This window comes from Aquarana catesbeiana, linkage group LG07 (assembly GCF_042186555.1).
Source record: "Aquarana catesbeiana isolate 2022-GZ linkage group LG07, ASM4218655v1, whole genome shotgun sequence".
Lineage (NCBI taxonomy): Eukaryota > Metazoa > Chordata > Amphibia > Anura > Ranidae > Aquarana > Aquarana catesbeiana.
Genome location: NC_133330.1, coordinates 278,863,624 through 278,876,099, shown reverse-complemented (window position 1 = coordinate 278,876,099; position 12,476 = coordinate 278,863,624). Strand labels below are relative to the sequence as shown.

At 41.8% G+C, this 12,476-nt stretch overlaps 1 protein-coding gene across 1 annotated transcript in view; it reads right to left on the bottom strand.

Moving 5' to 3' along the window:
* Positions 1-12,476, bottom strand: part of SEC16B (SEC16 homolog B, endoplasmic reticulum export factor) — a 367,224-nt gene that overhangs the window by 52,431 nt on the left and 302,317 nt on the right. The window contains exon 18 of the mRNA XM_073592046.1: positions 8,697-8,819. Within this exon, the coding sequence (XP_073448147.1) occupies positions 8,697-8,819 (123 nt within the window). The remainder of the gene's footprint in view (positions 1-8,696; positions 8,820-12,476) is intronic.

The following is a 12,476-nucleotide window of genomic DNA, read 5'->3' as shown; positions in this document are numbered from 1 at the left end:
AGGCGGTCCGGGAACAGGAGGGATCCGATGTGCTCGTTCCACAGTGTAAAAGGGGGAAAACTGCTGGGAGCAGGGTTTTCAGTAGTTCCTCCACAAAGACCGTAGGATTTTTCCCCTCAGCTCCTTCTGGCATGCCTACGATCCGAAGATTGTATCTTCGGTTCCGGTTCTCGGAGTCATCCACCTTGTATTCTAGAGCCCGGACTTTAGTCTGCAGCGTGCGGATGGATGCAGCATGATCCGCGACCACATCCTCCGCAAGACCCACCCGCTCCTCCACCTCAGACACCCTCGATCGAAGCTTGTCTTGATCCTGTCGGATCAAACTCACATCTAGCTGCACAGATTCAATCTTGCTCGTCAAGGCAGCCTGGCAGGAGGTGATCGCAGCCATAACCTCCGGAAATCCGAGCTGTGTCGTCTCGGCCGGATCTGCGGCCTCCGTCTGCGACGCCATATTGGAGAGCCGCTGGGGAGATTCCGCCACATGTGAGTCCACAATCGGGGCTGTATCTTCCAGGTTTTGCGGGAAACGTAACTTTTTGGCCCGCCGACGTGTTCGGTATGGCATTCAGGCTATTATGGGTAGTTTCCCTCACGGTATAATAGCCAGGGGTCAGGATATTAGGAAGTCCTTCAGCAGAGCTCCATGAGACACGTCCTCCTAAGTTGCCATCTTGGCCACGCCCCCAACTTCAATTCAGTTTAATACATTTTATTAAACTATCCAGAAAGTTCAGTTATTTCCTCCTCAGGATTTTATTAATTAGGAAAATGAGATGGGGAAAGATCTGTGGATCATGCTAGATCATAGACCTAAAAATTAATTTTGCTCCTATACAAGGTATTACTTCAAATGTGGTCACCACTTCACAGAAATGATGTCCTGGATTGAAAAGTATGTAGGGAAGGAAAACTGAAAGAATAAGCGTCCTCAGGCCGGGTTCATGGCTGGGGTCCGGTGCATGTTGGTTCACCGGTTCAGGTGCAATTCAGGTCCAAATTTTTGTCTGGATTCGCACCTGAACCGGACTCAAGCACGCACCGCACCCTTTTTCAATTGTGACAGTGGCCACCCCGGACATGTGTGCTTGTCATGCAAATTGGATGCAGGGAAAACCGCATCAAATTCACATATGTGTGAACCCAGCCTAAGGTTCCAGTCACACTTGTACGAATCCAAAGTCACGTGACTTTGAAGTGCAACTTTGGTGGAACTTTGAGGCAAATTTGGATGGGTGCAACCTGGATGCAACTTTGGCTTTGACCAGTGATAACGGACAACTATTGCAAAACTTTTGCATGTATAACATTCAGGTGTGACTTTCATGTGACTTTTGGGGGTTTACATAGCAGTCTAAGGCACTTAAGTCGCATGAAAGTCAACCAAAGTAATGCAGGAATCTTTTTAAAGTCGTTGCGACTTTATTTTGCAAATATTTAAATGGTTGTCATTGAAAAACATGAGGTGCGACTTGTCATGCGACGTTAGTGTCCAAGGTCGCATGACAAGTGTGAATGGAGCCTTACTCTAGGCTTCTGCAGTCTGAGGAATAGTGTTCTGACGCACAGTCCACCGTGCTTCACCGTGCTTCAGAACATTATTTTAGGCTGCACCAAGCTACCTGAACTACCAACATGTCATGTGTGCAATTGCATTTTTGTCCTACTAACAGCTGCAGGTCTCAGACTGCAGATCAGAAATCAATTATCACAGTTACCAATTATGTGATCACCATGACAGCCAATCAAGATGGTCACTACAATATTTGTTTCCTAAAAGATTTTATTATGTACCTCTCTCTTTCTGCACAGTAGCTTCAGCTGAGCAGAAAGAAAGAACCACAGGTCCTGTGTAAATGATGCCTGATTCCCCTCAAAGCACCTTTGAGGCTGTGCACGTGAGGTGAGGTGGCCGCGGGGTACAGAGATCTGGAGATCGGAGGGGAATCAGTGCTTGCCAGGGAGATCCCAGGCTGGGGTTACAGCCATCCGCCCAGTGTGGTCCCCTGTAATAAGGGACCACTGATTTCCAGTAAGCGGCAGTATTTTTCAGTGGTGGAGGAGACTTATATATTGCATCTTTCGCTTCAGTGTGGAACCTCACTATATATCACTGTGGACTTATACTCACTATTGGATTTTTTGAAGGCTTATTTTTTACAATATGGATTCAATGTTTTCACTTATGGATTGATTTTTGTTGTCACAATTTACCTATGGGCCTTCGCTATTTGGAGCTTTTTTTTGTCACATCTTTTTTATATATCTAGCATTTGCACTTGCACATTTGATGCACAGTTCAGATATATGCTGGTAGATGCACCTTAGTTCCATTTTTGGTCATTCATTTCTGTCATCAATTTGTGTTATGGATTGTTTTTGTCACTCAATATTATAGTTTATGCCCATCAATTTATATTACTCACTGATTAGCGCGACTTCTTGCTTTTTATATGTTTGTCTGGTGTAGTATAACACTTTTTAGTCGCAGTTCCTTGTGATTTTCTATTTTATAGCGCAGTTTTTATATATTAATAAATAAAAACTCACAAGCTTTCTAATCCCCCCCCCCCCCCCCCCACTGTATCCAAAACTAATAAAAAAGTTTTGTCTTTAGTTATACTTTAACCCTTTCGGACACAGACGGACATCCTCTGCACATGGTAAACATTCCTCACTATAAAGAGTTGTAAAATTAAGAAATAGTTTTCCATACCAACTGACTCTAGCAGTGTGGGTAGATTGTTTCAGAATGGTTTGGATAAATGTCTAAAATGACCACATATAAACTGCTACTTTTAATTATAAGAAATACATATTGATCCAGGGAGCCTTTGAGATCAATAAGATTTTTACCTTAAAACTGGGCTACTCTTAATAGGGCTTTTTAACTTTCATCTGAATCGGCTACTGGTTCTGAGGATGCAATTTTTTTTCTTACTGGTTGAGTTTTTGGACATTTATCTTTCTACGCATAAGAAAAAGAAAATGTGACCTGACACACCAAGAATGGCAAGCCTCCATCCCTTAGTAATAAATACAAAAAACAAGGAAAGAAAAGTGGGACTTTGAATGAAGCTTGGCATGGGCAAATGATGATACATGGAATATGAAAAAAACAAATTCATAAGATTTATTTTCACAATCATGTAAATATACCATATTTATAAAAAACCCAATTGAATCAATCAACAATAAATTAGTGGTCATATTGACTTGCACATAACATATATAGGCTCATACCATATAGTACAAATATTCAATAAACATGATTGGTAAATCGATTAAAAACACTTGTTGGAAATCATCATATAAGCAAAATTAATAGGAAAAACTTCATGGATAACTCGTACATCTAACATAAACAATGCATAAATAAATGCTTGCTTGGAACCAGGCTTGTCTTGACATTATTGGATCATAACTCGACACGTTTCATGGCATTTACAGCCAATTATCAGGAGTAGGATGCATGAATTTTGGCTATAAAGTTGAATAAATAAATAAGTAAATAGGTAAATAGAGTCTCAGAAAATATACCATGCTTTCTAAAAGAGAGCAGGAGCTAGCAATTTATATGTTACCTATGGAATAGCCCATATGTATAACCCAGCAGTTCCCATGATGATGTAGGACAGTGGTCCTAGATGAGCTGTCTCCCCCCGGGGTTGAGGTGGGGACAATTCCCCCTCCCCAACAACCAAAAGAAACCGGAGAGGGGGCCACAGGAAGCAGCAGCCATAGAGCGGGCCGGACAGCCACAGTGCCAAAATGTGACACATAGGATACAGGCCTGGACCTGTTTTTAATCGATTTACCAATCATGTTTATTGAATATTTGTATTATATATTATAAGCCTATATATTTTATGTGCAAGTCAATATGACCACTAATTTATTGTTGATTGGTTCAATTGAGTTTTTTATAAATATGGTTTAACATGATTGTGAAAATAAATCTTATGAATTCTGTTTATCATATTCCATGTATCACCATTTGCCCATGCCAAGCCTCATTCAAAGTCCCACTTTTCCTTCCTTGTTTTTTGTATTTATATTTCTTCATCCTGACAGACTACAGCATATAATAAGAATCTATTGTGTTTAGCTGAGTAATTGGAAAAAATATTTTGATTAGCAATATTAGCAATTTTTTTTGTTGTTTACTTTTTTACTTTTTTTAACAATTTGCTTCAGTCCATCCCCCCCAATCTCCGCCTAGCCAACTCCACCCCCCCATAACCCACCTAGGCGAATTACATCTGTGCCCTCATATCCCAGAAGGCACCGGGAGCCCTGCTCGTCAACCCATTTACTAACAGAGGAGGAGGGCGGGCCTAGCGGCATATCATTGGTAGGCTCAGCTCTATATCCTTATTGGCTCAGACACACCAAAGGGAGCCATTCGCTCACGCTGCTATCAACCACAGTCATTAAGAAGGAAACAGGGGCGAGGCTGAGTCCTGTTCTTTGTGTCACTGGACACATAGAGCGGGGCTTTGTGGCAAGCACGCACAAGTGCCCCCATAGCAAGTGGCTTGCTATGGTGGCACTAGGCAGGGGGGAAGAGCCAAAAGTGATGACAGAGGACTTTAGAATAAGGGGATCGGGGCTGCCCTGTGCAAAATCATTGCAAAGAGCAGGTAAGGTTAACTGGTCGAAGAGGCTGGCAGGATGCTGTAACTAGTTTCCTGAAAACAGGAAACTCACCCAAGTGATGGTTAATTGGAAGAACTGAAATCCACTGAATAAATGGGATGGGTCAGGGACAGCATAGCTAGTGAAAAGGGATAGATGTGGCTGGATATCCTCCAGCCAGGAAATGGTGGTGGGGGTGGGTGTTTTATGTGACGTCTGTGAGAAGCTCATAGTGAAATCAGTGTAAGAAATTTCCTGTACAGAAGAGGAGCCTGTACAACTGTTGTAGACTAAAGGTAAGTTCAGCTTTTTAAAAAAACACAAATTATGGCAGCTATGTTTTCATTAAAAATAAGTCACTGTGTTTTAAATGCAGCTAGTATAAATGTCAGGATTTGACTTGATATTAGCCTTTTGTAATCCCCTGTACAGGAGCACACAGACTGGAAGAGGGCATAAGTGTGCATGTGTTTTTGTGCATAGAATCCTAATTAGTGAGGCATTATGGCATGCATCATAGAGTGTGTGTGAACGTGCATGCACATCCACCACAGACGTTGGCACCTGGTGGGCTATTTAAACATGAGTTTTGTATAGGATCATTGCTGAATGGTCCTTCAATCTGTTCCCAATTCCTGATTTTGAACTTGTGCTTGACCTATTTTACTGACTCGGCTTCTATCTGACCTGCTCTTGGATTTCCCTTGTCTGCTTAAAATTGCTGATCACGTCTGTTACCAACCTCTGCCTGGACTTCTGACCAAGATTCTGCTTTTTGACTAGGTACTTCACCTCCTGCACATTGTCAACCTCTGCTTGTTCCTGACCTCGATTCTGCCTACAATTTAACGCTTCCCTGTTCACCTACTACCAACACTGGCTTATGACCTGACTCTGCTCATTGGTGCATTACTGAGTTTCAGTCACCAGTTTCCGTAGCCAGTCACTTGTGCCATCCCATCATGTTGCAGGCCCTTTCAATTTCCAGACAGGAATTGTGAACAGGCCAATATTGTCATCTTGGTCTCCTCATACAAGCACATGGCAAAAGAACAGTACTTGGGTGCTATCAGACATGCATTCATATATACTAACTAGGAACATAGTGACAGGAAGAGCTAATTGATGACTGCATCGGTCTGTTGCTGCCCTCTTATTGTCCGATGACAGTTTATAGGTGGAGAGTGGACCTAGCTGTAACTGCAGTAGAGAGTCAGGAGACTAGGCTGGCTGTACAGTCTGGCAGGAATGTGTAAATCTTGGAACTGCTGCATATTCAACTGTTTGTCTTGGGTAACTTTCGTCAGAAAAAAATCTTGGATGGTTTTTCCGACGGAATTCCGCTCAAGCTTGCCTTGAATACACACGGTCACACAAACATTCTCTGAACTTTCGGCTGTCAAGAACGCAGTGATGTACAACACTACGACGAGCCGAGAAAATGAAGTTTAATGCTTCCAAGCATGCGTCAAATTGTTTCCAAGCATGCGTGGTTTTTTTGCGCGTCCGAATTGCATACAGACGAACACATTTTCGGATAGGAACTTTTCCCGACCGAAAAATAGAGAACATGCTCCCAATCTTTTGCTGGCTGGAATTCCGCCAGCAAAAGACCGATGGAGCATACACAGCATTTTCCGACAAAAAGCTCTCATCGGAGTTTTGCTGGCGTCATTTCCGATTGTGTGTACGCGGCATTAGAGATTGTTATATTAACACAAGGAATGTTGGTGCGATCTCCCTATCTTGTGTGTCCCTGCACTATTTTTTAGCATCTGTAAAGACAGGAAGTAGCTAGTTAATTGTGGGCACCCCCAATGATTTGCTGTCTGCAATTGACAACTTCTAAAAAAAAAAAAAAAAAAAAAAAAAAAAAACAGATTGAGATGTTAGCTGTAACAATCACCATATAAATACAGTTAATGCTGCTCAAAGTTGGATTCTCCATTGACGAATGGGGAATCCAGCTGTGCCACAAATGTAACTTAATCTTTGAAACTCAAGATAGCGACTACTCATTATAACTATACTAAAAAGTTTGGTAGTCATTTAAGGGGAAATAGGTGAAAATGTCTGTCTAAATGATCAATGCCACTTTTAGAGGATGAATCTCCTAATTGGAGCACAGACAGCAATAACACAGGTCTTCTAATTCCTCTCCACTCTATCCAAAAAAAGCACCTTTAGTTACACTTTAAGTATAAAATAACATTTTTGATTCTAACATTGAGTAGTAGTAGTAGTTCTAATTGTTCCAAACAATGAACAATGCTCACCCTGTGCTGAAATCAGGCTTGTTACTTAAAGCTTCACCTCAAGGGTAGACTCTGCTTGTCTGCCTCCCCCCCATCAGGTGTCATTATAGGCCACAGCGAACTCAGCAGGAAGTTCGGCCCTCATCGCAGCCGCCACACATTGAGAAAGTGCGGCACAATTCGCATATACGCGCATATGCGCAGTAGGAAACCGACTGTGGAAAACCAAGATGGCAGTGCCATTTCAAGAATCAGCTTGGGTGAGGGCAGGTAAGTGCCCTAATAGTAAAAGTCAGTAGCTACAGTATTTGTAGCTTTTGACTTACATTTTTTTTGGTGGGGGGGATGGAGCTCAACTTTAAAGCTGGATTCCAGGTATGGCAATTTTTACATAGTTACACCATACAGCAAAGACTTTGCATTTTCTCAACAAAAGCAACACATTTTCTGATTGGACAAGGTAGTGCAGTGATGTTGGGATCTCCACTTCGCCCAATCACAGAAAACTTTGTATTTATTAAGTAAATGCAGAGTTCCCTGAATGGTGCCTCTCTCAAGTGGGTGGCCTCCTGTGTTCAGTAAGCATCAGTGCAGCCACTTGGCACAGGACCCTAAAGCAAGTAGCTCTTAATTATAAAAATTGCCATAACTGGAATTTAGCTTTAGCTTTCCACTTCCTTCATTTACAGCCCCCCCCCCCCCCCTCAAATCTTGTTGCTTAACCCCCTATACTTTTGCTCCTGACCCCCTTTTTTCCCTTCTCATATCTTCTCTCTTTCACCTCTTTCTCACTCCTCTTTACCCCTCTTACTATTCTGACATCTATATTAGCTATTACCCTTCCCCACCTTTAAAGTTAAGCTCATGGTCCGGAGGTGAGTGTAGGTACAGTTTATTGACACTAAGATGGCAAGTACAATCTACACAGATGGCAAAGTGTTCCTCAATTAGCTGAATAAAAGATTGTTTTTTGCTTATTCTACCACACTGTGATGTTGTTTTCAACTACTTGGCTGATTCTGTAAAGGAACTGTGTTCCTATGCTGTATGTCAATGCATCCCTTTTCCTTATAAATAAAAACTGCAAAAAAAAAAAATGTTTATTACATTGGGGATATATCGGTTGATCCAGATTTGGGGGACAGAATAATTTTTTGCCATATTTATCCTGATAGGATTTTCTGTCAGTGCAAATCAACCAGCATCATTACCATTTGTGATGGTTTGGTGATGTAGTATTTTATAGGGCCATTCTTTCCCTGCATAATTTTCAAATTCTTAGTATAAAGACAAAAGAGCTTCTACGAAAATCTGCATTACTTTGGACTGGCTAATAAAGACAGATAAAAGGTGGGTATATACACTGATGCCTGTTGGCAATCAAAAGCGTTTCATTCGCGAAAAAAGCAATACATCTGTAGCTGGGACTTTACGATTCTCGGTTAAAAGTCTGAGATTAATGATTCCCTATGAGCGTGTTTAGAATAAAAGCACCAATTCCATTTAACATAAAACATTACAGATGAATTTAAAGATTTATCCAGCTTGTATCTCCCCTCCCGGTGTTGATGCTTGCTTGTATTGTAATGTACACAAGGCTATTTAAAATTTAATCACAAGCCCTATGCTATGTACAGAACAAAGACAAACTCCTGGGAGAACAGAATCAATGTTAATTTAGCCCAAAGCCCAAGTAGCTAAAGGGAGTGAATCGAGGCCGATGGAACATTAATTTATACATTTATATGGAGACATGAAATATACCAGAAGAAGAAATTCATCTATATATAGAGATATCACCTTTTTCTCTTCTGATTTCTGTGCAAGAGCTTCATCATTAAATCTTTCCTCCCCATTATCATCTTCAACAGAAACTGTGGATGTCTCAGACACTGTGCTCACTCTCCTGGACATAAGTGCAGCCTGCAACATAGAAGAAAGCACATACTTAGCATTGTATATATTAGTCATAATTTCCAGTGATAATTCCGATTGGAGGCTAAATTAAAACCACATTTGCTCAAACGGCTACTATAGGTTTGGGGGTTCTGGTCCAGATTGCCAGAACTCAAAGAGATCTCACAGATCACATGACCAAGTGTAGGGACACTGTGATATGTGTGTAACCTCAGTGGTATTACTTGTGCAGCTTTGCTTTGAATAATGACTGGACAGTTCATTCCCTCTGTTGATCTGTAGTAAATGCAAGGCTCTATTCACACCTACAGTGGGGAAAATAATGATGTGATCCCCTGCAGATTTTGTAAGTTTGCCCACTTACAAAGAAATGAAGGGTCTATAATTTTTATCATAGGTGTATTTTAAATGATAGAGACAGAATATCAACCAAAAATCCAGAAAAAAACACGATACAAATGTTATCAATTGAGTTGCAGCTCAGTGAGTAAAATAAGTATTTGATCCCCTACCAATCAACAATAATTTTGGTTCCCACAGACTGGCTACAGTATGTGCTCATGTGGTACACAGATTAGTCCTGTCAATTTGTTATGTGTATAAAAGCACCTGTCCACAGAATCTCTTTCTTCCATTCAAAGACACCATTATGGGCAAGACAAAAGAGTTGTCAAAGGATGTCAGGGACAAGATTGTAGACCTGCACAAGGCTGGAATGGGCTACAAGACCATCAGCAAGAAGCTTGGTGAGAAGGAGAGAACTGTTGGAGTGATTATTTGCAATTGAAAGAAATACAAATTAACCATCAATCGCCCTCAGTCTAGAGCTCCATGCAAGAGTTCATGAGAAAAGTGAGGGATCAGCCCAGAACTACATGAAAGGAGCTTGTGAATGATCTCAAGGCAGTTGGGACCACAGTCACCAAACAAACCATTGGTAACACAATACACTGCCATGGACTGAAATTATGCAGTGCCCGCAAGGTCCCCCTCCTCAAGAAGGCACATGTACAGGCCCATCTGAAGTTTGCCAATGAACATCTAAATGATTCAGAGAAGGACTGGGAGAAAGTGCTGTAGTCAGATGAGACCAAAATTAAGTTGGCATTAACTCAACTTATGCTTTGGGGCTGTTTCTCTGCTAAAGGTACAGGTCGACTTTGCTGCATTGAGGAGCCAAAGGACGGGGCGATGTATTGTAAATTCTTGGATGAGAACCTTCTTCTCTCAGCCAGAACACTAAAGATGGGTCATGGATGGGTCTTCCAACATGACAATGACCCAAAACATACCGCCAAGTCAACAAAGGAGTGGCTCAAGAAGAAGCACATTAAGGTCATGGAGTAGCCTTAATCCTATAGAAAAATTATGGAGGGAGCTGAAACTTCGAGTTGCCAAGCGACAGACAGGAAATCTTAAGGATTTGGAGAAGATCTGTAAAGAAGAGTGGACCAAAATCCCTCCTGAGATGTATGCAAACCTGGTAACCAACCAGCGGCGACTGGTGCTCAAAAATTTTTTGGGGGGGGGGTGCAACCAAACTGAAAAATTAAACTGTTGGTAATGCAGGACTGTAAATAGCCATTTATCAGGGGATTATGTGTCATTGCTGCTAGATAAAACTGTGCCCATCAATTACAGTCTTACTGTGCCCATCAATTGCAGCCTCACTGTGCCCATCAATTTCAGCCTCACTGTGCCTGTCACAGTAGGCCAATCACATCCACATTTCAAGTAAAAGAAAATAAAACCACTTAACATAAGGTGTCCACATCAGAGCCCCCTTTTACATCAGATGTCCCAATCAGAGCCCCCTTTACAGTAGGTGTCCCCATCAGCATCCATCTATACATCAGGTGTCCTCATCAGAGTCCCCCTATACATCAGGTGTCCCAATCAGAGTCCCCCTTTACAGCAGGTGCCCCCCTTTACATCAGGTGTCCCAATCAGAGTCCACCTTTACATCAGATGTCCCCATCAGAGTCCCCCTTTACATCAGGTGTCCCCATCAGAGTCCTTATTTACATCAGGTATCCCCATCAGAGTCCCCCTTTACATAAGATGCCCATATCAGAGTCCCCCTTTACATCAGATGTCCCCATCAGAGTCCTCCTTTACATTAGGTGTCCCCATCAGAGTCCTCCTTTACATCAGGTGTCCCCATCAGAGTCCTCCTTTACATTAGGTGTCCCCATCAGAGTCCTCGTTTACATCAGGTGTCCCCATCAGAGTCCTCCTTTACATCAGGTGTCCCCATCAGAGTCCCCCTTTACATCAGATGTCCCCATCAGAGTCATCCTTTACATCAGATGTCCCCATCAGAGTCCTCCTTTACATCAGATGTTCCCATCAGAGTCCCCCTTTACATCAGATATCACCATCAGAGCCCCCTTTACATTAGATGTCCCCATCAGAGCCTCCCTTTACATTAGATGTCCCCATCAGAGTCCCCCTTTACATTAGATGTAACTATCAGAGACCCAATTACATTAGATGTCACCATCAGAGCCCCCCTTTACATTAGATGTCACCATCAGATTAGAGTCCTCCTTTACATTAAATTCTCCACCCTACAGACGTGGATTTCCTTGGCGATTCTCGCTCACTGTTGCAGGCTCACATCTCCGAATCCCCCTGTTGGGCTTTTGGGATCATTGTGTTGGATCAAGGATTTCTGAGACAGCACCAGGAGTTACCACCATCAATGCGGAGACACATGCGAGTTTGACTTTCTGTACGCAGAGGTCCACAATATCTGGTAAGTGCAGTTTTGTTTATTTGGTGAAGCTTATTATGACCGATTAAGGCATTGGAGTCCTTACCCCGCTTCCTGCTATGAGGAAATTTGACATCAATTGATCTGGATGTGTATTGGACTTTATCATTGCCTTTTTCTTTGTTTGTTTACGTTGCACTTACAGTACCCCCATTGTTCATAATACTTTTTAGGCATATGTGATTACCTAAAAGTGTTCAGTTTGCATTCCTCTGTGCTTTTATATTTGTTTGCGCTGATTGTTTCCTGTTTTACAAGACACAGGACCCGCCAATCACACACCCCAGCAGGGAACAATGATAGAGGGAGTGTTCAGATATTCTGTTTCTATCATTTAAAATACACCTATGACAACAATTATAGACCTTTCATTTCTTTGTAAGTGGGCAAACTTACAAAATCTTCAGGGGATCAAATAATTATTTTTCCCACTGTATACATTCTTGCTTGATTTCAAGCATTGCATTTAGGGCAGCCCATTAATTTCAATGGGCTGCCCTACATGTGAAAATCACACAAATGAACTGCATGAACCTTTTTTCAAATTGCGATGCACTATTGTATTTTGGTATTTTGCTACTATGTGATTTGGCGTACGCAAAAGCACATGCATTAGCAAGATGCATTTGGGGTGCCATTAGGAAATAATGGCACCACCACTGAGTGCCTGCAAAACAGAATTTTCCCATAGTGCACACATGTAAACCTAGTCTATGTGATTTTGTGGGTCACAGTATGTGGAAAGTATAGGAGAGAGTCCTGGAAGCTCCATCCAAAGTTTGTATTGGGCCTTCTAGGTCATAAATACTTGTAAGGTCAGCTTTGTATTCATTAATACACCATGATACAGTATATATATATATATATATATATATATATATATACAC